The sequence below is a fragment of the Bipolaris victoriae genome (genome assembly GCF_000527765.1).
Source record: "Bipolaris victoriae FI3 unplaced genomic scaffold scaffold_129, whole genome shotgun sequence".
Classification (NCBI taxonomy): domain Eukaryota; kingdom Fungi; phylum Ascomycota; class Dothideomycetes; order Pleosporales; family Pleosporaceae; genus Bipolaris; species Bipolaris victoriae.
In genome coordinates this window covers 1-25538 of record NW_014575263.1, presented here as the reverse complement: position 1 = coordinate 25538, position 25538 = coordinate 1, and the positions used below count along the sequence as shown (strand labels likewise).

Sequence of the window (25538 nt, the reverse complement as noted above, 5' to 3'; positions counted from 1 at the left end):
CTGGCAAAACGCTCTCATCTCATCTCGTCTCTGGCCAGCATGTCACCCAGACGATTATTACACTCGCGGCTAATTTACGCTTTGTTTCAAGGCTGACTTGAGCGTCCAACGGCGACTGTGAGGCTCGTCGCCCCCCCTGCCCACTGAGCAGCGTGTGACGCACTGTGGTGGAGCTGCCGCCGCGCCACCAGCAGCGACCCCATCGCCCACGACGCGACGCCCAGAGACACACCGTCGATCGTCTCACACCTGTGTCAAGAGCGACAAAAAAATCCAAAAAAGAAAAAAGAAGACGACTAGGCTAGGCGCAGGAATACATCATAGTGTGTTTGCAGGCGGCGACAGCACAAGAGAAGGGTCGGGTTGGGTCGCTCTGCCCCCCACTACTGCTGGAGAAGGTGCCTCGTTCCACTGGGCAGCAGCGGCCGCCCCGTAACACGCATACATACGTACAACACCATCACCACCACCCCCCCGACCACCCCGACTGCGGCCCTGACATGCGCCCAACCGCGGCCACACGCCCTTGCCCACCCCATTGATCCCTCGCACCCTCGCACAGCCATGGACAGCGTCCGCGGGAGCAACCGTCGCATAAACAGCCTGCAGACCCGCGAACGTCTGCGCAGCAACAGCTCGGCCACGCTGCGTGGAAAGCGCCCCGTCACCGCCCAAGATGCCTACCTCTATGCCCTACGCGTCGCATTCCTCGCCTACCTGCTGCAGCCCCGTCAGAAGCGGGTGCAACATGTCCCCTCGGCCCCCAAGCAGGTCCAGCGCTCGTCGACGTCCATCAACGACCTGATGAAGGACTTCTCCCTTATCAGGGACTCCAAGAGCACCCGCTTCCCCCGCGACTTCATGGCCGCCCTCGACAAGCGCATCACAAAAGTCCTCATGGGCCAGGAGCGCATGCCTGAGTTCCAGGATGCCACCGTCAAGCGCACCTTTGCCGTCTTCCTCAATGCCTTCAAGGACCCCTCGTTTCGAAAGAACATGGACAAGGATAGGCGAGTCGAGGACTTGCTCCTCATCTTCTACTCGAACGCCACAAAGGAGCTGCAGAAGGGAAAGGCCCCGACCGACGATAGCTGGAAGCTCATGGTCGACCGCCATGTCGCTCTCTTCCTTCGCCTCGTCAGCTCCATCCTTAGGGATCACGACTGGCAAAGGGACCGCCCCGAGCTTGCCCAAAGACTTATGACCATGGAGAAGAAGCTGCTAGTGCACGACCAGGATCTCGCCGCTGAGAACCAGCGCAACGGCGGCCAAGGAGGCACAACAATCGAAGTCGAGATTCCCCGGAGCTACGAGGTCAAGGATATGCCCCTTGTCCTGGTTGTCTCGCGCATCTTTTCTGTCAGCTACTCTGATGTGCAGAACGACATCAACAGACACAAGTCTGTGTGGACCGAGAAAGCCGCACTACAAGATCTGAAGACATACCAGGCCCATCTCAGTCTCATGACAAAGAAGACGCTCAATGCCGAAGACTTTGACACTGAAGAGGCATACGAGGCATGGAAGAACCAAGAAGTGCCAGACCTTTCGCAGATGATTTTGGCAATCATCCAATCTAACCCTGAACTAGCAAAGAGCTCACCTGGCGGAGCTGTACCCCAGTTTAAGCCAAGAGCACCAATGGATGCAGGCTATGCAGACGCCTCCAGACAAGGATCCATGTCTTCGGAAAGTGGCTCTTCGTATGTGATTGACCAGCCTGTAGACATGAGCGGGCTTCACATCAACGACGACTCTGACCAGGACTCGTCGTATACTTTTATTCCCTCCGATCCACGTGCTACTTACCGTGCGATACTGAACGAAGCGCTGAAACATGACCTGGCTGATTCTGAGCTCGAACCGACCGAAGCAACCGCTGAGAGCCCGTCTGTGAAACTGCTGTCAAAGCAATCCGCCGAGCTCCTGAATGAAATAGCCCTTCGGTGGAGGATACCCCAGTTCTCACGGCTCGTCTTGTTCATGGACGTTGTGTGCGAACGATACACCAACCAGGAGGTTGACTTGGATACCCTCGATGCAGCCTTCAACTACGTCAAAGAACCACCGCCAGTAGACAAAAGGGCTAGTCGTATGAGCTTTGTTCCAGTCCAATCATCCCTCTTTGACCGGACTAAGTGGACAATTCACGACTATGCACTTAACCAGCAGATCTTGTCTGCATTGCATGACTGCCTATTGCGTGAGCTGTATGAGCTCATGATGCACGTGTACGAGTCTAAGCCACCTCCCCTTGGCCCAGTGATGTATGTCTTGGAAAATCACATTTATGACGACCCCACATTCCCAGGTACAGAGGAAGAAATGGACAAATTCACTGAGCAGTTACGCCAAGGCCTGAGAGAAAAGGCTGGTGATGTGTATCGCGAGCTTCTTGCGAAGCACATACCGGACACCAAAGAAGAGTGGGAGTTCTATCACGTCATTGAGCTTGGTCGTGCCGTTGTCAAATTGTGTGAGCGGATACAGAAGCGTTACCGCAAGAATCCAGAAGTCATGGGTGCCAGTCCAATGATGTGTCTTGTGGAGAAGATCTTTCCTGCATATGCTGCTGATGCGCGAGACCTGGTCGCTCGGATCATGGACGTTGCCCATAGCAAAGGAGAAGATGTCCCGATACAGGATGGGTTTGACTTGTACAAGGAACTCGTCGAAATTCGTCGCATTCACAGCGACGCGTTACCGGGCAAGAATTTTGCTTTCAGTATCGAAGACCAGCTGCAGGATTTTGTATGGAGATGGATACAGATGACGGATGAGAATCTGACTGGCTGGGTGGACAACGCGTTCAAGGCAGATTCTTTCCAGATTGAATCGCAGAATCCTATACCCATGGATGACGAGAGGCATAGCGTTTCGGTTGTTGATGTTTTCCGATCCTTCAATCAGAGCATTGAGCAAATTGTCGCCCTGAATTGGGATAATGACGTACATTATGCCAAGTTCATGACAGCTCTTTCCAAATCGATTGGCGCTGCCCTTGCGAGGTACTGTGAGCTTGTTGAGCAGAAGTTTGCCCGGGAAATGGACCGCTTGACGCCTGAGCAGGAAGCTGCTGCCAATCAGACCAGACAAGAGAAATGGCTTTCTACTGTCAAGGACTTTTACAGTCAAAAGGAGAAGATTGAGCCTTTCCAATTCTACCCCGAGGTAAGTCACCCATATAGTTAGGTAGACCCGTGCTGACAGAACCAGTCTCTTGTCAAACTCAACAACATTGAGTACGCCATGCAACAGCTAGATAAGCTCGAGCGCGAGATTGGTGTCGATGCTTGCGCTGAGGTTCTCCAGAAGAATGCCCCACCCCAGCCTCAACGCCTTCGCAACAATAATTTTGTCTTCACTATCAAAATCATTGAGGCTGAGGATCTGAAGGCGTGCGACATCAACGGGCTTAGCGACCCGTATGTAGTGCTTGGTGACGAGTACCAGAAGCGCCTAGCTAAGACACGAGTCATCTACCGCAACCTGAACCCTCGCTGGGAAGAGACCATTGACATCACCACCAACGGCCCACTTAATGTCGTTGCGACAATATGGGATTGGGATGCCATGGGCGATCACGACTGCGTTGGCAGAACATCGCTCAAGCTCGATCCATCACACTTCCGGGACTATATGCCCCGCGAGTACTGGCTTGATTTGGACACACAAGGCCGCCTGCTGCTACGTGTGAGTATGGAGGGCGAGCGAGATGACATACAATTCTACTTTGGCAAGGCGTTCAGAACACTTAAGAGGACTGAGCGGGACATGACAAGAAAGATTACAGACAAGGTAAGATATGCGCACCATGTCGGTTGACCCAGACTAACCATAGCAGCTCTCATCATTCATTGGCTACAAGCTTTCGCGTCGGTCACTTGATGCTCTTCTGAACAAGGGCGTGGCTTCCAAGGTAACAAATTACCTAGGAAATTTCCGATCTGCGCGACCCATGTCAGTCGTCCAAGGACCTACACAGCAGGATATCACGCAAGCTCTTGGCCCTCTCTTTGTCTACTTTGATGAGAATTTTGCCATTATGAAGCAGACATTAACGGATGCAGCTATGATTATGGTCATGACAAGATTATGGAAGGAGACACTGGCAACGATAGAGTCGCTGCTGGTTCCTCCACTATCCGACAAGCTCTCACAACAGCGACCGTTGACCCAGCAAGAGCTGGACATTGTGTTCAAGTGGCTCAAAATGTTGTTTGACTTTTTCCATGCTGTGGATGAGGATGGCAACGTCGAAGGAGTGCCAATGGATGTGCTCAAGTCGCCCAAGTACCACGAGCTGCAAAACCTCAACTTTTTCTACTTTGAGGCAACAGAGGACCTTATCCGCACGTCTGAGTCCATGGCTGCAGCAAGTGCAAAGAGACAGCAAGAGCAAGCGCAGCGCATGAACCGAATGTCTGCTCCAGCAAGCATGGGCCACCAGTTTGGCGGCGCTGCAGGATTTGCCGGCGTGCCGTCTCGTCGACACAAGACGATTATGCTGTCACGAAACTTGGGTACGATGAAGAAGGCTAAAGAGGAAAAGAGAAAAGAAGCACAAGCTGAGCCAAACGACGATATGATTTTGAGGATTCTGAGAATGAGGCCGGAGGCTGAGAGGTACCTGAAAGACCGGAGTAGACAAAAGGTATGTCTCATCTAAGCATGAAGTTCATTATTGTACCTTTTTCTAACCTTTCATGTATAGGAACGACTTGCAGCTGCCCAAGCGGCAGAGGCAATTGTACGGCAGAGCCTCAATGCAGGTGGTGGCAGGATGACGGGCGGCATGGGTCCTGGGCGTCGGTAAAGAGGGGATGGACAATGGTTTTCTTCTTTCGTCACGCATGCGTAAGGTGCTTTAGTAGGTGGGCGTTTTTGCTGCTTTCTTCTTCACCTCTTTCTGATACCTCTCTGCATCATTATCCATTTTTTATTCGATGACTGGTTTCAGGCTCTTGGGTGGCGAAAAGGGGTAGCTTCTAGGGATGGTAATGGTGATGATGGGTTATTTAGCCTGGCGTTCACTTTTCTTGCTGCACCCTCGTTTCTATGCTCAGGGAATGGGGTGAAGCGCGATACATTATGATGGTATATTTAATTTTCCGTTTTCTTTGGAGTCGCTTAGGGTCTAGTTAGGGTGTTTAGATAGGCGAGTAAGTAGGTAGATAGATGAATATGCATCATGTTGAATGTATGAGGGTGTCTGTAGGGGCCCATGTCATGTATGCGTAATATTGTGATGGAATACGGTACTGATCAAGTGTAATAGTCAAAGATCATATATGTAGTTTATGTGCAAGGTATCAAAATGACAAGGAGAATTCCATTGCGAGTGGTATTTTATACACGAATTTATTTTCGCATGCTCGTAACCTACCAACCCTGACCGGGCTTCCTCGCCTGTTGATGGAATTAGTACCTTGACCTGTCCGAGAGGAATAACCCGAGCGAGACAAGACTTACTGGCACAGCACCCTTACCTCCAAGCTCGACTTCCAGACCATCCGGGTATGTCTTGGGCACACTGATCTTGTCTGGGTAGACAGACTTGACAGCGGCGCAGAGTCCGAAGACGGTTGCGATAAAGGTGCCCATGAGAACGAAACCCCACTGGGGACTGAAGTGGTTGTAGTCGTGCAGGGCTAGGACACCGAGGATGTCATTGTCCTCGTGGCAGGGCTCGCCATAGTTGCGGCGCTCCTGCTTGTCCCAGTAATCGCCGTAGGGATCGCGGTTTCCTCGCTTCTCGGCGGGTGGGTTGATGTAGCCGCCATTCTGTCACATATCAGATCAGCATTCTGGAAACTCCCCTGTCCCTCTCTTGTTGAACTCCGGAGCGGGAAAAGCGTACTTGGTTGGGGTCGGCGAGCTCGAGATGGGCCTTCTCGGCGTCGGTCAGGGCAGTGCGGATCTGGGTGAATTGTGGGCGTGGGCGTGCTGCGATGGGGACAATGGATCGGGCCAGCGGACGGGCCGCGACAATGCGCCTGGAGAACATGCTGCGGGATGTGTGAGTACGTTTCCGAGGGAATTGACGGGGTTGTGAGCGTACGTGGCGGCGCGAATGCGGGGGGAGGGCGGATTCGTCAGGTTGCTGTCTTGGTGTGTCGTTCGCGATGAGCTCAGTTGCGGCCCCAACTGGGCTTGGCGGGAGAAGAGTGGGTCCTTTGCTGCTCAGGCTGGGCTCAAGTCTCCCACCACCAGCACCACATATGTTCTCTGTCCATGTCCCACCACAGCGCTGTCAAGCAGGTACCAAGAATGAAGAAATGAAAAATTCAAAGATTTCCCATGCAGCTTCCAGTCCAGCTCCTCGCCCATGCACCGTACACATTCGCATCTGGTCTTTGCAGGCTGCGCGTCCCCGGTCTGGCCATGCGCGCCCGTGCCGGTCGTTAGCGTGATTGCCGCCAAACATTATCGCCGGGCTCTGTTTTCACCATCTCTCAACTTCGACATCACATTGCATCATCCCAGCACGAGGCCGAATCTAAAATCTGGACCCGGCACTGCTCTCAGCACCCATCCAGCTGCTCTGTAGTATCTGTTTTGAGCTGATATATGTCGATTTGGCCGCGCGCCGGGTGGTCTACAGGCTTCCCAGGCCGCCTCCATCGCCCTTCCTGAATGGAAGAAGTTACTGCCGCGGATCGCGACTACGACTCCATCCCACCACGCGACTCGACCGACGCACCTAGCCCGTCCGCCATCGCGCCCCATGGACACGGCACCGACGACGACGACAATGCGCCCCTGACCGCCAATGACGGAGAGCAGCTTGCCTCTGTAAATGGCCATGATGGTGGCGTCATTGGACGGCCTGCAAAACGGCGAAAATTAGAAGACACGACCACCACGCCACGTCGCTCGACGTCACGCGCTGCCTCGCCCCCGTGGAAATCATTTGTAGCAGATGGCCCTACCACCGTCTTCGAAAATGGCGTTAGGAAGTCATCGCGTGTGAATAGAGAGACTGCGCCGCCCACACCCGAGCCCACAAAGCCCATCTCCCGCCCTGCAAGCAAAGCAACGCATACCAACGGTACCCCCAAGAGTGCGACCAGGCGCGAGTCGCGCAATGGCTCAGGACCGACGTCGGTCCCGAAAGGGAAGGCGGCATCTGCCCTTGCTAGGAAGGCGTCCGCACAATCTTTGACTACGCCTGCCCGCAAGTCTGAGCGGAATACAAAGACTTCTGCTCTCGCCAAACAGACACCAGTCACGTCGCCGCAATTACAAAACGGGTCGCCTGGCGGCGGAGTTCGCAAGCGGGGCACTCGCCAGCGGAGGGGCATGCAAGTACCGACTGACCCGCCAGGTGATGAGTTCATGGATACTCCCGACACCAATGGTCACGACCCCGACGCCGGCCTATACGCGTCGCCCGATGGCTCCAATCCGTCAATACCAGCCCCGCGATTGCGACTACGGCTCCGAAAGCCCGACCCCCCGAACCGCCATCCCCATCACGCCCCGCCCAAGTCGCAGTTCGCTTCACTCGAAGAATGGTTACAACAAGACGACCCATTGGAAGGCGAGGAGTCGCTCCGCATAACACAGGAAAAGGCCCAGGACGAGGCACAACGCCGGTTGCGAATTGTTGAAGCTGCCGAACACGGAGTACTGAGTCAAGAACGATGCAGTGTCTACGCTCCTGAAGCTGCGCCAGAACCGCCAGCTCAATACGGTCATTGGGACCATGTGGTTGCACATGCTTTGCACTTTAATAAGCTGCTCAAAGAAGAAAAGGCGTTTCATCGCCGGACGGCAAAGATTCTGGCTAGAGAAGCCTACGAATTTTGGAAAAATAAGTTCAAGCGGAAGAGTCAGGATGAAATTGAACAGGAAGAGACGGAGCGGCAGGTGGCTAGATACAAACAGGTGGTCAAAGATGTCAAAGACGCGTGGGGCCTGGTCAAGGTTGAAATTGACAAGGAGCGTGTGGCTAAGTACGAGGAGGAACAGCTACAGCTTGGACACAAGGCCATGGACGACATGTTCAATCAGGCACAGGAGATTCTTGGAGGTCGCACCGCTGGTGATGGTGCATCCTCGCTGATGAGCGAAGATCGAGATTTCGACGACACGGAGGACTTCGAGAGTGCGGTCTCAAATACATCTGAACAACAGCTTGATGACGATGTCATGTCTTCAAGTTCGGATAGTGAACCGGAAAACGAGCAGGACGATGATGCGAATCTTACCGCTGAACAGCTACGCGAAAAGTATGGCCAACTCCCTGATTTACCGGCGACTAGTTCCGAGGATGAGGATGATTACGGAGATGAAGAGGAGGAAGAGGGCACGCCTGCACCGACCCCTGACCCAGATATCGAAACTGAAGATCTTGACGACCCCCCGGAAACGCTTGCGAACGGATTCCATGACCATGAAGAGAATGAGGATGAGAAGAAGCCAGGTTACATTGACCCGGCTACTGTAGAACTCGATCAGGTTGACGACGCCCTCATGGATTCGGAAAACGATGACAAAAGCTCGGAATCCGGTAGTGAAGCTTGGTCAAGCAATGAAGGATCTGGGACTGAAGACGACGGGGATGACGCCGACGACTCGGAGGCAGAAGACGATGACAACAGTGGAGAAGAAGACATTGGCTTGATGGGTTTCTTGGCACCCAAGGATGTGAAGAAGTTGAAAGAAGCTGCAAAAACCGCAATCGAGGACAATGAGCCGGAGAGCGAGGAACAAACGGCAGAGCAGGTTAATGGCCACGCCGACACTTCCATGAAAGACGAGGAGGAGAAACCTCATGTCAATGGACATGGTGCGGTTGCCATAAATAATGAACCGTGTGTGAACGGAAATGCGGCACCATCAGAGCCTGCACCTTCCATTGAGGTCGCCGAACCTCAACAATCGGTCAAACCCACCGAGACTACTCCAATGGAAGATGTTGTACAGTCTAAAAATGTTTCTCGGTCTCGTCACGCATCCTCGCCCCCGAGGACCGAGGTCCCGTTTCTGTTACGAGGCACACTCCGAGAGTATCAGCACGACGGACTGGACTGGCTTGCGAATTTGTACGAGTCCGACACCAACGGTATCCTAGCAGACGAAATGGGTCTTGGCAAGACTATACAGACCATCTCACTTTTGGCCTACCTTGCTGTCCGCCACGAGATCTGGGGGCCGCACTTGGTTGTGGTACCCACGAGTGTCATGCTCAACTGGGAAATGGAGTTTCGGAAATTTTTGCCTGGTTTCAAGATCCTCACTTACTACGGCGATATCAACGAGCGGAAACGGAAGCGATTGGGATGGCGCAACACAGGCAAGGACATGTACAACGTGGTCATTACCTCGTACCAACTCATACTCCAAGATGCTGCGGCTTTCAAGATGCGTCCTTGGCGTTACCTCGTGCTCGATGAAGCCCATAATATCAAGAACTTCAAGTCTCAGCGTTGGCAGACTATGCTCAATCTTCGCACTGAGCGAAGACTGCTGTTGACAGGAACGCCTCTTCAGAATAATATTGATGAGCTTTGGTCGCTGCTGTACTTCCTGATGCCGGCTGGCTTTGCTGGAGAAGGGCGCATTGCTGGTTTGGAGGAATTCACACTTGCCCTGAAGAACCCTACATCTCAAATCTTGGATCAGGGCCGTCAACAGCTTGATGCAGAAGCACAGAAGATTGTCAAGCGACTTCACGAGGTCCTCAGGCCGTATCTGCTCCGAAGACTAAAGTCTGAAGTCGAAAAGCAGATGCCAGGGAAATATGAGCATGTAGTCTACTGCAAGCTCTCCAAACGGCAACGTCAGCTCTACGATGGGTTCATGGGCCGCGCATCGACAAAGGAGATCTTGTCGTCGGGCAACTACATGTCCATTATCAACTGCTTAATGTCATTGCGAAAGGTCTGCAATCATCCTGATTTGTTTGAAACGCGAGCCATTGTCACATCCATGGCAATGCCAAAATCCGTTGCCGCGCAGTACGAGATCAAAGACCTTCTTATTCGCAAGCGTTTGCAAGAAGGCATGGAAGATAAAAAAGTAAGTTTGGATGCTCTGAATCTCAATTTTGCGCGACGGGAGCAGACACAGTTGGGACATGCTCGACGTACTTATCCAATCCGTGCCACCCGGCCTTTGGAAGACCTGATTGAGCGTCAAACTCGACGCATCAATAAACCTGTCGAGGCGGGTACGTCTCCACTGCAATCGGCAATGGCGGCAATGGCCAAGCGAGAGCAGGTGGCTGTCCGAGACCATCTGCAGACATGTGTAGCTCTCACACGCGCTCGTACCCAGTTCATGCCGATATACGGAAAGGACATTATCGATGCAGTGACGGTCGACTGGCACGAGCATACTTTTGGTGCCATAACCGAAGGCAAGAAGGTACCCAGACCACCACTTTACCGATCACACCACCCTCCTCATGCGACGTATCATGGCTTTGGCCAGGCGCATCTGCAGCCAAGGCCAGAGGATGCGATACAGTACGATATTGTTCAGCGACATCATGGTCGTCTCGGATTCAGGTCTCCACGCTCTCAAAGAGTAATATCACAATGGCACGATCAACAAATCACACACTTCTTCGACATGATTCCGACATTGGAGCAACGCGCTGAAGCCTTTGAGCCCCTAATCACGCGCTTCACATGTGTCACACCCGCTGTTGCCGCCGAGGAGCTTGCTCCACTAACCTTATCAAAATGTGGTGTTGACCTCATCCGAGCCTCAGACGCAGCTCACCAACCGGATCCCTTCCACTCATCGCGCATCCGGCAGTCCATTGCATTTCCTGATAAACGCCTGCTTCAGTACGATTGCGGAAAGCTGCAACGTCTTGCAACACTCCTCCGGGACCTGCAAGCTGGTGGTCACCGTGCTCTTATCTTCACTCAAATGACAAAGGTCCTTGATATCCTGGAGCAGTTCCTCAACATCCACGGGCATCGCTACTTGCGTCTCGATGGGTCTACAAAAATTGAACAGCGCCAGATCCTTACCGATCGCTTCAACAATGACCCCCGCATCTTGTGCTTTATCCTATCCTCACGATCCGGTGGTCTCGGTATCAATCTTACTGGTGCTGACACTGTCATCTTCTACGACCTCGATTGGAACCCAGCAATGGACAAGCAATGTCAAGATCGTGCTCATCGAATTGGTCAGACGCGCGATGTCCACATCTACAAGTTCGTGAGCGAGTACACGATCGAAGCCAACATACTTCGCAAGTCTAATCAAAAGCGTCTCCTCGATGATGTCATCATACAAAAGGGTGATTTTACCACTGATACATTCAACAAAGTCACCTGGCGAGACGCTTTGGACGAGGACATGGGTATCGATACGACCGACGAAGCTGGGGCAGCCATGGAACGTGTGCTTGGCGAGAAGATTGGCCTCTTGGGTGACGCACGTGTCATGGGCAATGTTGAAGACACGGAAGATCGTACTGCGGCATCTATTGCGCAAAAAGAAATCGTCGATGAGATTCAAGAAGACAAAGTCGACTTCAACGAAAGCGTCAACGCAACACGAGCTGCTTCAGAAGCTGCTGCCGCCTCCACCTCCAAAGACGATGAAGAGTTGGATATACATGGCAATGAGAAACTCAAGAGACATGTTGACGAGTATATGTTGAGCTTGTATCGCGAGGAATTTGGCAAAGAGCCGTATCGGCCGCCAACGGATCGGCAAAAGAGAAACCGCAAGGGGCAGGATCCGCATGTTAGGCAGCGCAAAAAGAAATATTAAGCTCAAATAATTTATGTATGAATGGTAATTTTTGTTATCTCTTTTTCAAAAGGAACAATGTAGTAAAAGAGAGTTCTTCTTGCATTTGTACGTTATGTGAAGGTATCATGTGTACATTAGACATATTAATATAAGTAAGGATGCGACGTGAAATACTATCAGTTGTATATGAGCGCGCTTGTATACTCTTGGGGCAGTGTTGTTGTGTGAATCTTACATCTGTCTTGTAGCAAGATATAACATATAATCCTGACGAGCCATATTTATAGTACCAGAACTGCATCACTTACCAAATCAAGACACTCAATTTAATAGAAATAGAAATGTTTCAGTGAGGGATATGTTCTGGAAGGAGAAAAAGCCTAGAAAGGAAGTTTTCGAGAAAGGGAGAAGACCAAATGTCCGTGCATACGATATTTTGCCTACTCAATAAGGAATAGTCTATGAAGTGGCTAACAGTAACCGGATACGTTCAGCCAAGACCTTGTGAATAAGCAAGACAACACCAGCAACTTGCCGAATTGGCTTGATCGCGTGAATAAGGTATGATGAAGGCCGAAGAAAATCATCTAATGAGAAAGATACGAATACTGTCTTCCACAGCGATGAACTCTTCGACGGGGTAATCACTCTCATCAGCCAACTAGTATAATACATGAGAGTAATCCCCAACTGTGTATCATACCATCTCTAAGCTCATTCTTCAAGCACTACGTCCTCGAAACATCGTCGCAGTTCAACTTACTCAATCACAATGCACTTTCGCTACCTTCTTGCAGCTCTCGCAGCAACAGCATCTGCCTCCTTCACCAACAAATGCCAATCGTGCAATCTCATCATCAACAAGGCCGAAGCCGGTGTCATGGGATGCGATTGCTTCAACGACTCTAATCAGCTCGTCGGTTCGATTCTTCGGCTGTCAACGTGTTTTGCGAATGCAAACGGGAAATTGATTCCGCAGGCAAAGTAGGTTTCGCATTTTGCTTCCTTTTTGCTTTTACTCGTCATCTTGCTAACCCGTGCGAAACATTGTAGTGGTAACTTTGTCAAAAGTTGCTCGGTTGAGGGTCTATTTCCCTCGTCGCAGCGTTCGTTGTTCTTGTCTGTTAAGTGCAAGGACAACAGTGGAAATGAGCAGAGTGGATCGTTCGATATTAGTAAGTGAACGGCGTGCCTACTCCTTGACTGACTCGACCCATTTACTTACTATTTTTGGTAGATGCTGGTAGCACTATTACAAGCGTGAACGGGGTTATGAAGTGCTTCGGGCAAGGCGGCCCAAACTAGAGAACGTGGAGAGACTAGAGGAAACAAGTGGATATTTGGTTCCGAGGATAGTATGGATAGTCATGCGACCGAACGGTGTTAAATACAAGACTATTTCTTAGACTCCGCATTGCGATCGGCAGTATACAATCGGTCAAATACACTAGTAGCAGAGATTTTGAGACCGCTTGCAACTAAATAAGAATACGAAAGGACGTAGAACCATTCAAAATACCATAAAAAGGTCGGACATTCTTTTTAGGTAATAGTTCGGTGATGGATACGGACAGTTAGTAACAAGATAGAAGATGGCCAAATAGTCTGTATTCACGATATGTAAACTGCTACTAAGAGGAGGTGCCGTTTGAAAAGCTTATATCCATTGGTCATGAGTACATATTTGGCTAAAGAGGGCCAAAAGGTAGGTGTTGGGGGCCAAAGAATGCTGAGCTTGATCAAGTTAGGCGTGCTTCCCTTATCGATGCTTCAGTAGCGTAAGATTTTGTTTGGGACACACTAGAGGATTTTTATCTTTGTTGGCTGCGCTGGACGCCTAATTTCTAGCTGAATTGTGGAGTCCAAATATTCAAACTTCGTGGATTCAAGTCCGTATATGCACAATGCTCAAGGCACCTGCATAACCGAGATTCGTTGAACACATTGTGGCGCTCTGCTGCTCCAGTTGTTGCAGCGTTGTCGTTCTGTGGCTTATCATTCTTTCATGGTGCTAGTCCCCGTTTTGCTGTCCCCTGATACCAAAATTAACTTAGTTCAGCCACGGCCTCCTAGTACGCATCATGATGAACTGAAAGAGTTAGACTCTGAAATGCAATTGGAGTTACCAGGTACTGACTGAAGTATGCCCTGCTGCTATGTATATAACATGGCACGACTTGTGCAAGTGTTTTACATTCCAGCTGCATCAAATTGTATTCAGATACAACTGGGATAAGGTCGTTCGCTATGTCTTCTACTCTTTTCTCAGCCTCGGTACTGGCCTTGCGTGCATCATCACTCATCTGCCCATCGTTACCGACCTGCCCAGACGATAACGAATGTACATTCAGTTCCAATGGAGCCGATTTCAAGTCAGTTGTGCAACGGACTTCTACGGAGGCGACATGGGACGAGCATACGTAGGTGACACACTTATAGAATCTCGCAGTAAGATATTAATTTTGATAGGCCGCGACGGTTGCCGAATGCATGAAGATCTGTGCGTCTACAGATGAATGCGTTGCTTTGAGTTATGTGGGCACGGACTGCTACCTGAAAAACACACTCAACGCTGGCTCAGCCAAGTAAATAGTCTCTGAAGATAACAAAATTCTGATACTGACCTACCATATAGTACGGGAGTGATGGGCGCGAATATCATCTCTCGTGTCACTCCAACTGCTCCCTCGAGCTCATCAGCGGGGCCGCAACAGCCCTGTCCAGCTTCCATTAACTGCCCTGACAACAATGGCTGTCTCAATTCTGATAGCACCAGCGGCCGTTCTTTTACCTTGAGTTGCGGTGTCGATTTCTTTGGTGGCGATCTCGAGATGCAGTGGGCTGATGGACTAGAAGCCTGCTCAGCCGCATGCGCGGTTAATCCTGAATGTGTTGCAGCATCATTCGTCGGTAATAGTGGCAGCAGCGGACCATGCTATCTCAAGAGCAAAAACCTAGGACAGATCCTAGATTCTCGCGTGAACGGTAAGTATTAACTCGGACAAAGATTTAATATAACAGCGAATAGCTGATGTGCGCACAGGGTTTTCAGCCAATCCGCCATCCGCATCTGTACCTGCAACACCATCTCCTACTCCGGCCAGTCCCGTTGCGGGGGGTATCTCTGAATCGCTCAATACACTTGAAGGGGTTCAATTCTGTGCCTCATATATCAGTTATAGTCCACCAGTAGAAACATTGCGCACAGCCGTTACCATCTCGACTGTCACGGGCACTACAACCACCGACCAAGTCACATCTACACCTCCTGCCGTCAAATTAGTTGAGACCGTAGTAGTTTCTAAAGAAACAACCGTTGTGGCAAGTACAGAAACTGCATTTACAACCACAACGGTGCAGGGTAACCTAGAGAAGAGGTTGCAAGCAACGCCAGCAGCAGCACTCGAAACACCGTCAGTCTTTCAGGGTTGGTCATCCCAAGATATTTCTGCAACATGCAGCAAGGTCGCTACCTTTACTTCGACTACTACTCTCACCACAGCCACCGAGACCGTGTACACAGCAACGGAAACAAGCTCTACAAAGACAACTATTGTTGCTCTGGCCCCTACGATCACTACGGCCACAACCTCGCCACTCATACGCACAATCAGCGTGACCTCTACTACTTTGGCCACTGTGACCTCTCGGATCCCGATTGTTGAGCAATCTCCATGTTCCAGCCGCTCTGTACGTCTCTGCTGCCAAGGCGTTGCGGCATGGTCAACAAATTCCGGAGCGTGGGGCGGCGTCTGCGGATATACACCATCAGATCCCAGTGAACTTATTGGTGCAAGATGCGTCACACGGCCAGCGTCGGGAGTGTGTCCAAGTGGTTCCTCGCCAGCATGCTGCAGGGGGACCATTCCCGGGCCATGCTACCTAGGCACACAGTGTGCGAGAGGGTAGTGTTCGAGTCACACTGTAAAGCAAATCCCATGGTATTCTGTGACAAGGTCCGACTAGTTCTGAGCTTGGAGCATACACTTGCACACAAACACAACAATGGCATAAGAGTTTGAGTCTAGAAGTCCGTCTACGAATAGAGTTAATTTCTATCGATCTACAAACACCCAATGCAACCAAGGTAAATCTAACGTTAGATCCATCAGGCATTGAGGATAGGGTCAGTTACTGGATCCACAATTCCCTCCGTATCGTCGTCCGATACCGATGTATACCCCGATCCGAGACCAATGGGCTGCATCTGGATATTTCTTTCCTCGACCAAGCCAATCCGCCATCGCATCACCTCATCGGGATCTCTGAACCAGCCAACTCATATGAAAATCTTGTCCTTGATTAAGTCATTCATGCCTTGCCTTCTAATTATTTCGAGTAGACGCTCGCTACCAGCGATGGGAATAAGTACGTCAGCAATGCATTCCACATTCCGCATCATGCCGGCGTGGTATTTCCTCTGTACGGATGCGACGATGACGATGGTGATGGTCAGCCAGATTAAGATGCTTGTGGCGAGCCAGAAGGCGACTGGGTTCATTGTGAGCACTTCAACCCAGGTGGTTATTGTCACTGCCTTTGTGGCGCTAGTGCTGCAGACGATGTCTTCAAATTTTGGGGCCACAGAGCCGTCAGGTATATATTGAGACGGCATGTTGCGCATCTGAGGGTTAACCTTGAGTTCCATGCCCTGGGTTGATAAACGTTGCCACTGTGTTCGAGAGACAGGTTGTTGCCTACAAAGTGCTGGAAGAAGGTTGAATCACCATAATATTTAACAGCTCGGCAATAAGTCCTTCGATCTACTAACTGACATCACGAGGTGAAAGCTACCATCGCTTTAATGATAAGCTCCGAGCTAGCACTGAAGCAGGACGTTTACTGCCAAGCACTGAAGAAACCTCGCTCGCGGTGCGGCTACTATAAGTGGGTGCCGGCGAGTAGTTCTCGGCTTTGGCCACCAAAGGTAATGAACTTACAGGGAACAAAATCGGGAAAAATCGCAGAGGAACAGCCCTCCGTTTTTCAATCCGATTCAGGGAAACTTAGTTGCGACGCTAGCTAGCACTTCCCTATCGACGCTCTATACCCAAAACGGCTACAAAACGGAGATGCAAAACGGAAAACAGATCAGGCACTATAGTTGTCGCGTGACTATCATATTGTTGCTTATAGTTTAGCCCCATGTGATAAACATAGAAGAGTCCGCCATAGTTTCACATGTTTCCATTGCAAATATGCGTTGTTAACCGGCCCTAGGTCATTCTACGGCCCTATACCGTCCTAATGCAGACCCATGTCACTATTCGACCCTGGGTTGTTTTGCGGCCCTATGCCGTTCCGGCGTGACCTTTTGTTACTGCCAGTCTACAAACAAAGGATGGTATAGTTGTGTTAATGCTAACTGCAGTTAGGTATATAAATCCATTGACCGCTCGAAGTTTTACGTGATACCAGAGGATCACTCAACATATACCCCCAAACAGATCATCATCAAGATCCATCTCGTGCACCTAGACGTAAGATGCTCTCTTGTCTCTTTTTCCCACTCCCCATACTTCCTACTATTCATACTAGTTTGTACTCATTTATGCTTACTCCTTTAATATAGGGGAAATAATGCAAGCCCTACCCAGATCATGGTCAAAACACCTCAACTATTCACGACGCGAAGAAAGCCCTGAAGAGGAAAAACTTGTTGATAGATCTAGCCAGTCGTCTGGCCGGCTTATCTACGCGAAGAAATCAGCATCCAAGAAGCAATTGATAAAATCGATAGCTGTTTTCTTACTCAAAGGATCCATCGTTGCCCTAGCGATATATGGTGCTGTAAATCTCGGGCATCGTATTAAAGTAAATGTTGCTCTCGCAAGACACGAAAACAGATGCGAATGTGGTCGGAACGTCGGGGAGGCGGTTGCCAAAGGCTGCAAGTACGACGAGTTAGCATCCGCATGGCTGCCACCCCACTGTCGCGACGAAGAATTGAGTACAGAGTTCAGTAACGTAGGACCAGAAACTGGTGGGCATTGGGGTTACTGGTTAGATCAGAATGGGACAAGGCCTGTAACTCCACACGAACTGGGTTTTATCGCCGATACAGACGACGTTTATTGGACGACAACTCAGTGGCATATCGTGCACTGCGTATATTACTCATTAAAGCAGTTTCGATCAAAGACAAGTGGCGTAGTAATCGAGGAAAGATATGACAACGAAGGCCATATCCGTCATTGTGGCATGGTGATGTTGAAGTATATGCTCCCACCGAAGATAAGTACCTTTCAGAGTGCTGCACTCACTAGCGAGCTTTTCACTGAGCAAGATGACGCTCATCCTTAGCTGTTTGTATGAAACATCAGTATAATTCTATATCACACGAAGTAAATAAAGTTTTTTCATCATCCTCGCTGCGCATGTCTTGTTCACTAAAGCTGGTGGTAAATGGTTCGAATTCGATGTATAAAAACCGAGCCGGTTCTATCGTAACAAAGTGTACATTCTTATTGTACATACTACTTCAGAAGCAATCCAGAGATAGTCATGTATCATGATTTCGTATCATGATCAGGGTAATCGTCTCAATGCTATCATAAGAACATTTAGATAAATCGTAGCCTTGACAATTATATGGTTTCTGATAAAATCACATCCATCTTGGAATTGGCATACACGATTTTCTTCTTATCTGAGATCATGCCATGGTCATTCAGATGTAAGTCCCTGTTGCAGACCAAGCTCCATCGAAAACATGAACATTATTAGTAAATATGCCATACCATGAGCAAAATTCAATTCTAGTCGGGACGCCACAAATTTTAGAAAATATGCTCTCTTCTGATTTAGTGTGTCCGTAATGCCCCATTCAACCGTGTGATAATTCCTGAAATTCTGATTCCTAGGCTGGCAAACCCTGATTGTTCTATAGCAACACCTTATTACGTACCAATGAAGTCTCGAACAGTTTTCTATGTATTTAATTGGGTATAAAACCTCACTTATAAGGTCCTAGTTGATATGTGCTGGCATTGCAGCCTCAGGAGATAGCCCTACTGATAGTGAAACTTCCAAAAAATCGATTTGCAATTTAAATTAATGCAGTAGTGGAAGTATGTATGACGAATGCCTTCGCTATAACCGAAATTTCCATGAAAACCTGTGCTCCTCTTAGTGACGCTCTTCGGAAGCAGACATACCGAGTTGGCATTCAATTGTGTAAGTCAGCTAATATGTTTGTTGAGTTAGAAGGTGATATCTGCTTGTGATGCAGATTTGGAAGAAGAACATTTAAAAGCTGATCCCATGAGGAGAGCCCTTCAGGAGATAATTTATTTGTGTAGCTACTCAACCGTGTAGCAGAATGATTTGTTACCGCAGTATGTACTAAATACTACTGCGATACTCAACAGCTAGTCACTTCAATCTCTATTGCCTGATTGGCTATCTTATCTTCTTTCATGTTCCATGTGCCGTTGAGCCCTTTCCATATTGCATGGAAGCAATGTTCGGCATGACCGTAGGTATCTATAGCCCGACGTGGCGCTTCACCAAACGCAACACGTGAGACATGAAGAAACAAGAACATGCAGTGGGCGAGGTGCTCCTCTACAGAAGACCAGACTTGCATTTCCCAACGATTGCCAAAATCCTCTTCACTGGGAATCCGATTTCTCGCAAGTGATGAGCCTTCCGACATCTCTGTGAAGAATGGCCACGGGCCCAAATGCCTTAGCGGGTCTGAGAGCCATGACCGAAATTCATCGGAAGTCGCGGTATCCTTGCAACGAGTTGGCATCCATGCGTAGCTCAATACATCAAATTCACATCCGTTGGCCTCAAAATCAGCCAAGCTAGCGCCGCATTCTGTGTGGCTTTTGTCTTCCTTTGGTGGTATTTGACCCTCGTAAACCAGAACCACAACGCCAGTAATGAGAAAAAATGCCAAGAAAATGCTGATCATAACGCATCCAGTCGATCGATTGAAGGGGGACCGTCTTCTTCTTCCAGAAAGCTCTTCGTCAGAGGCAACCGGAGCATATTGATGGTCTTTTTCAAGCTCAATCATGGCTATAATCTGTCTACCGCCAATGGTTATCAGTACACTGACATTAGATTCAATCGCTGGGAAGAATATCTTACATGGATCTGTTTTGCAGCCTTATAATGTAGATTAGATGCTACTTGAACGTACACGGTATTTAATATACGTTTCTATTGACCTTGGTATATGCGCTGACAATAGCGTTGTGAAATACATATACCCCGAAAAGATATGTGACTTTAAGGAAACCCAAGCGAAACACTCTTTGAATATACATGTTCTGGTTGGGAAAATTCCTAGCCTCGTTTTATGTTATCTCTCTCGGCTAAGGTTCTCTTGCCTCGCTGAGAGAGGTCTTCAAAACAAGCTGATCATCGGCGGCATGTCGGTAACATAATGAACACACTACGTTGAGGCATCATGTATCGAAAACAATATCCGGCCGGGAATTAAACAACGGGCTTTCGGCATGTTGCCGGTATTAGGTTGCCAGAGAGGCCTAGATAGAAGATGACGCGTGACAGAGACATCAGCTGACTAGCAGAAACCCAACCTCAATCCAATAGTGCGACTGCGGGGCCTCACCAAATTAGAGGATACACTCGACTCAAACCAACTGTTTATTCCTGGCAAAGATATTGCAATACCAATGAGTTGTCTATGGTTCATGTAAAGATCGTATTGGGATACATAGTTAGCTAGCCATAACTTAGTGCTTACGACCTATGTCTCATGCGCATGAGAAGCTTTCACATACAAACGAAACTGGAAATCCAAACATCCATCGCCCGGACCCCCTTCTGACCTCCCGGCGTATACTGTAAGCTTGCATGGCACGCCTCTCGTAGAGCGAGAATTAACCCTCTCTCCCTTTCACCATTGACGTGGGTTTCTACTTCCTCCTGAAAAGAGGCAGAGAGACAAGTTGAAACCTCCCATTGTCCGTCAAGCAATCCATCTTTTGCTTGCACACGGGTCTCACTTTCCAGCTTCCATCCGGCAGCTAGCGCCAGGTCGGTAAGACGCTTTGGTCCTACCACAGTACGAATGTTGGAATCGCTCTTAGGTTTGTGACATTCTAGTGCTGCTTGGGCGAGCGCAGCGAGTACATGAGGTTGTGCAGAGGGGTCAGTCGCCACTAAAGACCATTCAGCAAGGAGGAGGCGCTTGCTGTGGTCCCTGATAGCACGCAAAGTTGATTGAATAATGGAAGGGGAAGAAAAGTACCAAGTACAATGGGCGAGTACAGTGGCATCAAAGGTTTTGGTGTCGTTAGCGGACTGCGAAGAAGTAGAAGAAGAAGGGGAGGATAAAGAGGAGAGATAATCCAAGGGGGATTGCTGCACCCAGGTAATTCTTGTACCTAGAGGACTTTGTGATATGTGTGTTTGTGCTTGGCCAAGACTATATGGAGCGCCTGAAAGAGAATCAACTCACGGCCTTCTGCCCATGCTAACATGGCGGGTAGGGGGAAAAGTGGAGAGACGTACCATAATTCAAGTCAGCCGGATCGACAGCCACAACGCTCCCCTCTTTGCCCACAGCATGGGCAAGGACAGTTGTACAGTCTCCTTGCCCGCACCCTAACTCCAATATCTTTGAGCCAGCAGGTATGTTCCAGTTCTGTAGAAGCACTAAGCGATGACTTGTTTGAGAGAGCTGGACGTTAAAGTCTGAGGGGTCGTGCAGGGAGATGCGGGCGAGAGATTCGGCGTCAAATTGAGTAGACATAGTGGTTGTTGGGTGGTGCGATAGCAGCAGCAGCAGTAGAGGATTTAATATAGTCTGTACTTGGCGCTAGCACACAGGATGTAGATCACTGCCAAAAACGAGAACAACGTCGCTTAGCGCATGTACTGAGGCACGATCAGTCGAGCACACGCCCAATTTATATCCTTCGCGCCAGATATTTAGACAATAAGCACCTAGATGTTGAGGGTACATGGGACAGAGATTTTTTCATATTAGGCTCAAAACGAAAATGATCCAAATGCACATAACATCCTTTGACTTTTCACTTCTGCCTCCTCAACAACTCAAACCCAAATCTCGGTACCATCTCAACCTGCAGAAAATCTACATGACATGCTACACGTTGGCACCTCATTTCTACTACTAAATTTTCTGCTTCTCTAGGACAAGCAAACTCCACAGTTGTGCTGTTTGGCCTGGCAGTAAGGTCTAGTACACCGAGCAGCTCCCCACGTACTGGGAGTGTCGAGTACGACAAGGTGTCATAGTTGATGTCATCTATGTCGGAATATCCACTTGCTGATGTTGCAATGAGTTTCCAGACCTCGATTTCTGTTATTTCTCCCTTAGTTGTCAAGTCTTTGATGCGTGCAGAGGACTCGGGAGGCGGCTTCCAGAAAAGGGCGCACATATCGGTGCCGTGAGAGGGAATAGGAAAGCGCATAACTGTCGAGTCCTTCATTTCCGTCAGTAGCTGACCTGAAATCAGGAGATAATAGAGTGAAAAGAGAATTTCTAGATAGTCACCTCAACAGTAATGTAGATCTGCACACCTTGACCCCACACTGCATACTTCAACTTTCGGCTAACCCGTGCGATTCTGTCCGGCCAAGTTTTATCATACACCTGAAGAGGCCGTGTAATTTGTGCTACCCTGTCCAATCCTATCCGTTCATCGCCATAGGGCAGTGCTTTGATCTCGGCATCGGTGAGGGGATATGCTAAATACTGTGACAGTGTGGCAGGAAGAAGAGCAATATTCACAGCTGATAGCAGGGCCAGGGCCAAAGAAAAGTATATGACAACCAAAGGTAGTTTTGACGGATTGGGCGGTGTCTGGGATGAATTGTTGTTCTCCTTTTCCAGCAACTGGATGGAGTCTTGGGGCTCTGATGAGCTTCTGTCCTCAAAGTCATCCTTGTATTGCGCAACAGCAGTATAATCGGGTGGAATGGACTTCGGTTTGAAGAAGAGCATTATGGGATACAGTTAAAAAACAGGGTAAGAAGTAACAACAGAGAGGGTGGGGGCGAAGCGCATTGTGAGCGAAGGAAAGATCAAAAACAGGCAGGGCATGCTTTTCTGCTAACTACGCTTGTGGACACAGTGTCATCTTTTAGTCATTGCATAAAGATAAGATTTGAGTGTGAATTAACGCCTTTCACATGCAAAAGAATATACCGGGGCTGCGGTCGAAGCAACCAATGCTCGATTAGACAGTTTTCCATACCTAAAGCGGCCGTATACGATCGTACCATTCGATAGCTCTTCTATTGCTCTAATATTACGGGCTTTCTTCGAGCTCATCTCGGTTTTTGATGTCAAGCTATCCAGCGCTGAAGTTTCCTGTCCGGTGCTAGACTGTTATGTACTGTAGTTTAAGGGTTTTTGCTGAGCCCCACAGTAAGCAGCGAGAAAGGTAAGTAGGCTCCGTAGGGCGAGTAGCAGCAAAACGCTAATAAACCTAGACTGGAATATTCCTCAAGTATACTGCGGGAGAAAAGGTTTATTGCACGTGGCTGGAATCCTTTCCAGTCCCCGGTTTGTATTTTCGGATATGGTAGGGTGCAGTAGACAATACCTGATTCGTGAGAAGGTAACGCTCTTGCCAGTGTGTGTGGTAGACGGGCCGAATCCCTTGTATCCACAGGACTGCCGAAGGCTCATCCCGTCAGATCCTGGTGGGTTCGATAGTTTAGCCAACAGGGGACTTTGGAAAGATACTGACCGATCCCATGTGTCTGTCTCGCAGATTGGAAAAATTTACCTTGGTCTGATGATGAGCTTTTGTGCCAAGATCTGCATCCGCTGTTTTCTCGGACAATTTTGCTGCAATACCACGGCATTATTATAATCCTTGAAACGTTGTCGAATAGACTTTTGTGCCAAATTTCATCGGTGAGCATCAGGCCCTATTGTACAGACTTCTCGGATAACCTTCAACACTAGGCTTGTCGGCTATCTCGCTTAGATAAATCTCTCAAGAAAATCCACCGCTTTGAGACCGTTTTAGATGCTGCTGATACCATGATAACGGTATTGGTGATGAAGGCAGACAATTCGACTAGATAAAGGACAGCTCATCAATCATGCATATTAGTAAAATCACTAAAGTTGCCAACTAGATCGACAATCGGATCTGCGAGGAGGCTAGACTACCAAACAGCGTCTGGATGATTTGAGCATACTTCACCCTGACCTCTCTCTCCAGCGAACTACGTTTAATTATCATTAGTCATCTCAATGTTGCTCACTGTGTTTCCTTTGTTTTTCTCTATCAGTATCAACATTGTATCTGCCGCACATGCTGGCTTTTACGTCCAGTATCCATGGGCGTCTCGCCGTCCGTATCCTGAGACCCGATCTGGACTGGAAGATTTCAAGACTTTCTGCGGTATGTCTCCGTATGCCCCTACTTCAATGGTAGCCATTTTGCTTAATATAGAGAAGGTGATATCATACGCAACCCTCAGCAGTACCCCGCTCGATCGCGGGGTTTTCTCTCATTCTCTGGTCATCCCGGGGACCTTGTCACTGCTCTCTATACTACGAAAAGAGTACCAAAGAGGAGAGATGATTTCATGCAAGTTATCTTTCAGGATGTGCCTATCTGGCTCTCCGGGCAGTTATGTGTGAATGTTACGATACCGTTTCAGACTATTCTCAACGAGATAGGAGTTATGTATCTTGAGGGGCGGGACCCAAAAACGGGAAACGTAAAATACTCTGTAAGTTAAATCCATACTTCAATTACTATGACAAGAAGTTTTAATTCGGATATAGTGCATAGATGTCCAGATGATGGATATAGAAGCTCTTCCTGAGGAGCATCCAGCTATGTGCGCGGCTAACAATGAAACGCTTATCCCAATGCCTGATGAGTTTTTACGAATGTAGGCTGACGCTCATGGTGTTTTCCACATATCCAGTATTTGGATTACTCTTTGTATTTAGATCATGTAGAGGTTAAAGCTAGAAAACGAACCCTATCATCTTACGATGTCTTTACTACCAAAACCTATCGAAAAGAAAGACTGCCAAAATTAGTCGCCTCTTACGATATCCCGTAGCCACTCATTCAGCTTATCTCTCTTCTGTTTCATTTTTTCGTTGTATGTACTTAGAAGTGTCCCTTGACTAATTTTGAATTAGACCTCTTCCCAGGCTTGATTTGGCGGAAAAGCTATGAATGTACTAGGGGATAAATCCCGGCACGGAAAACAGCAACAGCCCCATTAACCAGCGGAGCGGCTATTACAGGAAACTAAGTACATCAGAAGAAGCTCCCATGGACAAGCGAAACTAGGTAGTTTTATAGCACTGTAATTCTTGGGCTTCACCCATCCGTATACCCCAAGGGAGGTTTCAGATATTCCATCAAATAGCCACTTATATGTATGCATACCGTATATCCAATAGAAAGATCACTAGTATGCTCCAAAGAATAAGTGCGCGTTTGATAGGAAATTGATTGAATGAGGGGACGACCTATATAACCTTGCAGCATTCTATATAACCCAAGACTAGATACAATCTAAATAATCAACAACTATCTATGGAATGCTGGATATTTACCCCCTGCAAATTCTTCCCGCTACATAAATGTTTCCATAGGTTCATGAGGTAAGAAACTTGAGGTATTTCAGTAGAACCATTATGTTGAATAATAGACCCATGACCTAACAGCAATAGTGCAAGTGAAGGAGTGCATGGCAGAAGTATTAGGTAGCTAGGCCCAGACATCTCTTGAAGTTCGAGCTTCAACCTTCAGTTTCGATCCTATAGACAACCAAAAGCAGTGTTGGAAGTCTTGTTTATTGGATCTATTTTTGCTTTT

General features: G+C 48.8%; 12 protein-coding genes across 12 annotated transcripts; 7 read left to right on the top strand and 5 right to left on the bottom strand.

Moving 5' to 3' along the window:
* Positions 1–564: 564 nt before the first annotated feature.
* Positions 565–4816, top strand: COCVIDRAFT_30774 (hypothetical protein; the record flags this gene model as incomplete). The annotated part of the gene is made up of 4 exons (XM_014696240.1): positions 565–3171; positions 3217–3798; positions 3845–4654; positions 4715–4816. The coding sequence occupies 4 exons, from the start codon at positions 565–567 to the stop codon at positions 4814–4816; spliced, it is 4101 nt and encodes a 1366-aa protein (XP_014551726.1).
* Positions 4817–5382: 566 nt separating this feature from the next.
* On the bottom strand, positions 5383–6007 carry COCVIDRAFT_112138 (hypothetical protein; the record flags this gene model as incomplete). Its single annotated transcript, XM_014696239.1, has 3 exons — positions 5383–5409; positions 5473–5784; positions 5861–6007. 3 exons carry the CDS (start codon positions 6005–6007, stop codon positions 5383–5385), a joined length of 486 nt encoding a protein of 161 aa, XP_014551725.1.
* A 629-nt stretch (positions 6008–6636) lies between these two features.
* Positions 6637–11745, top strand: COCVIDRAFT_112091 (hypothetical protein; the record flags this gene model as incomplete). Its single annotated transcript, XM_014696238.1, has 1 exon — positions 6637–11745. The coding sequence occupies one exon, from the start codon at positions 6637–6639 to the stop codon at positions 11743–11745; it is 5109 nt and encodes a 1702-aa protein (XP_014551724.1).
* Positions 11746–12499: 754 nt separating this feature from the next.
* Positions 12500–13032, top strand: COCVIDRAFT_112114 (hypothetical protein; the record flags this gene model as incomplete). The annotated part of the gene is made up of 3 exons (XM_014696237.1): positions 12500–12711; positions 12781–12902; positions 12965–13032. 3 exons carry the CDS (start codon positions 12500–12502, stop codon positions 13030–13032), a joined length of 402 nt encoding a protein of 133 aa, XP_014551723.1.
* Positions 13033–14372: 1340 nt separating this feature from the next.
* On the top strand, positions 14373–14723 carry COCVIDRAFT_112163 (hypothetical protein; the record flags this gene model as incomplete). The annotated part of the gene is made up of 1 exon (XM_014696236.1): positions 14373–14723. The coding sequence occupies one exon, from the start codon at positions 14373–14375 to the stop codon at positions 14721–14723; it is 351 nt and encodes a 116-aa protein (XP_014551722.1).
* Positions 14724–15411: 688 nt separating this feature from the next.
* Positions 15412–15636, top strand: COCVIDRAFT_112122 (hypothetical protein; the record flags this gene model as incomplete). Its single annotated transcript, XM_014696235.1, has 1 exon — positions 15412–15636. A coding segment is annotated over one exon (225 nt), but the record flags the coding sequence as incomplete, so codon positions are not given.
* A 370-nt stretch (positions 15637–16006) lies between these two features.
* COCVIDRAFT_20060 (hypothetical protein) lies at positions 16007–16342 on the bottom strand (the record flags this gene model as incomplete). Its single annotated transcript, XM_014696228.1, has 1 exon — positions 16007–16342. The coding sequence occupies one exon, from the start codon at positions 16340–16342 to the stop codon at positions 16007–16009; it is 336 nt and encodes a 111-aa protein (XP_014551714.1).
* Positions 16343–17307: 965 nt separating this feature from the next.
* Positions 17308–18030, top strand: COCVIDRAFT_20059 (hypothetical protein; the record flags this gene model as incomplete). The annotated part of the gene is made up of 1 exon (XM_014696227.1): positions 17308–18030. One exon carries the CDS (start codon positions 17308–17310, stop codon positions 18028–18030), a length of 723 nt encoding a protein of 240 aa, XP_014551713.1.
* Positions 18031–19090: 1060 nt separating this feature from the next.
* Positions 19091–19753, bottom strand: COCVIDRAFT_20058 (hypothetical protein; the record flags this gene model as incomplete). The annotated part of the gene is made up of 1 exon (XM_014696226.1): positions 19091–19753. One exon carries the CDS (start codon positions 19751–19753, stop codon positions 19091–19093), a length of 663 nt encoding a protein of 220 aa, XP_014551712.1.
* A 725-nt stretch (positions 19754–20478) lies between these two features.
* Positions 20479–21460, bottom strand: COCVIDRAFT_112161 (hypothetical protein; the record flags this gene model as incomplete). Its single annotated transcript, XM_014696234.1, has 2 exons — positions 20479–21146; positions 21220–21460. 2 exons carry the CDS (start codon positions 21458–21460, stop codon positions 20479–20481), a joined length of 909 nt encoding a protein of 302 aa, XP_014551720.1.
* A 283-nt stretch (positions 21461–21743) lies between these two features.
* On the bottom strand, positions 21744–22678 carry COCVIDRAFT_112103 (hypothetical protein; the record flags this gene model as incomplete). Its single annotated transcript, XM_014696233.1, has 2 exons — positions 21744–22157; positions 22229–22678. 2 exons carry the CDS (start codon positions 22676–22678, stop codon positions 21744–21746), a joined length of 864 nt encoding a protein of 287 aa, XP_014551719.1.
* A 1266-nt stretch (positions 22679–23944) lies between these two features.
* COCVIDRAFT_112124 (hypothetical protein) lies at positions 23945–24598 on the top strand (the record flags this gene model as incomplete). The annotated part of the gene is made up of 3 exons (XM_014696232.1): positions 23945–24095; positions 24149–24429; positions 24485–24598. 3 exons carry the CDS (start codon positions 23945–23947, stop codon positions 24596–24598), a joined length of 546 nt encoding a protein of 181 aa, XP_014551718.1.
* Positions 24599–25538: the final 940 nt, after the last annotated feature.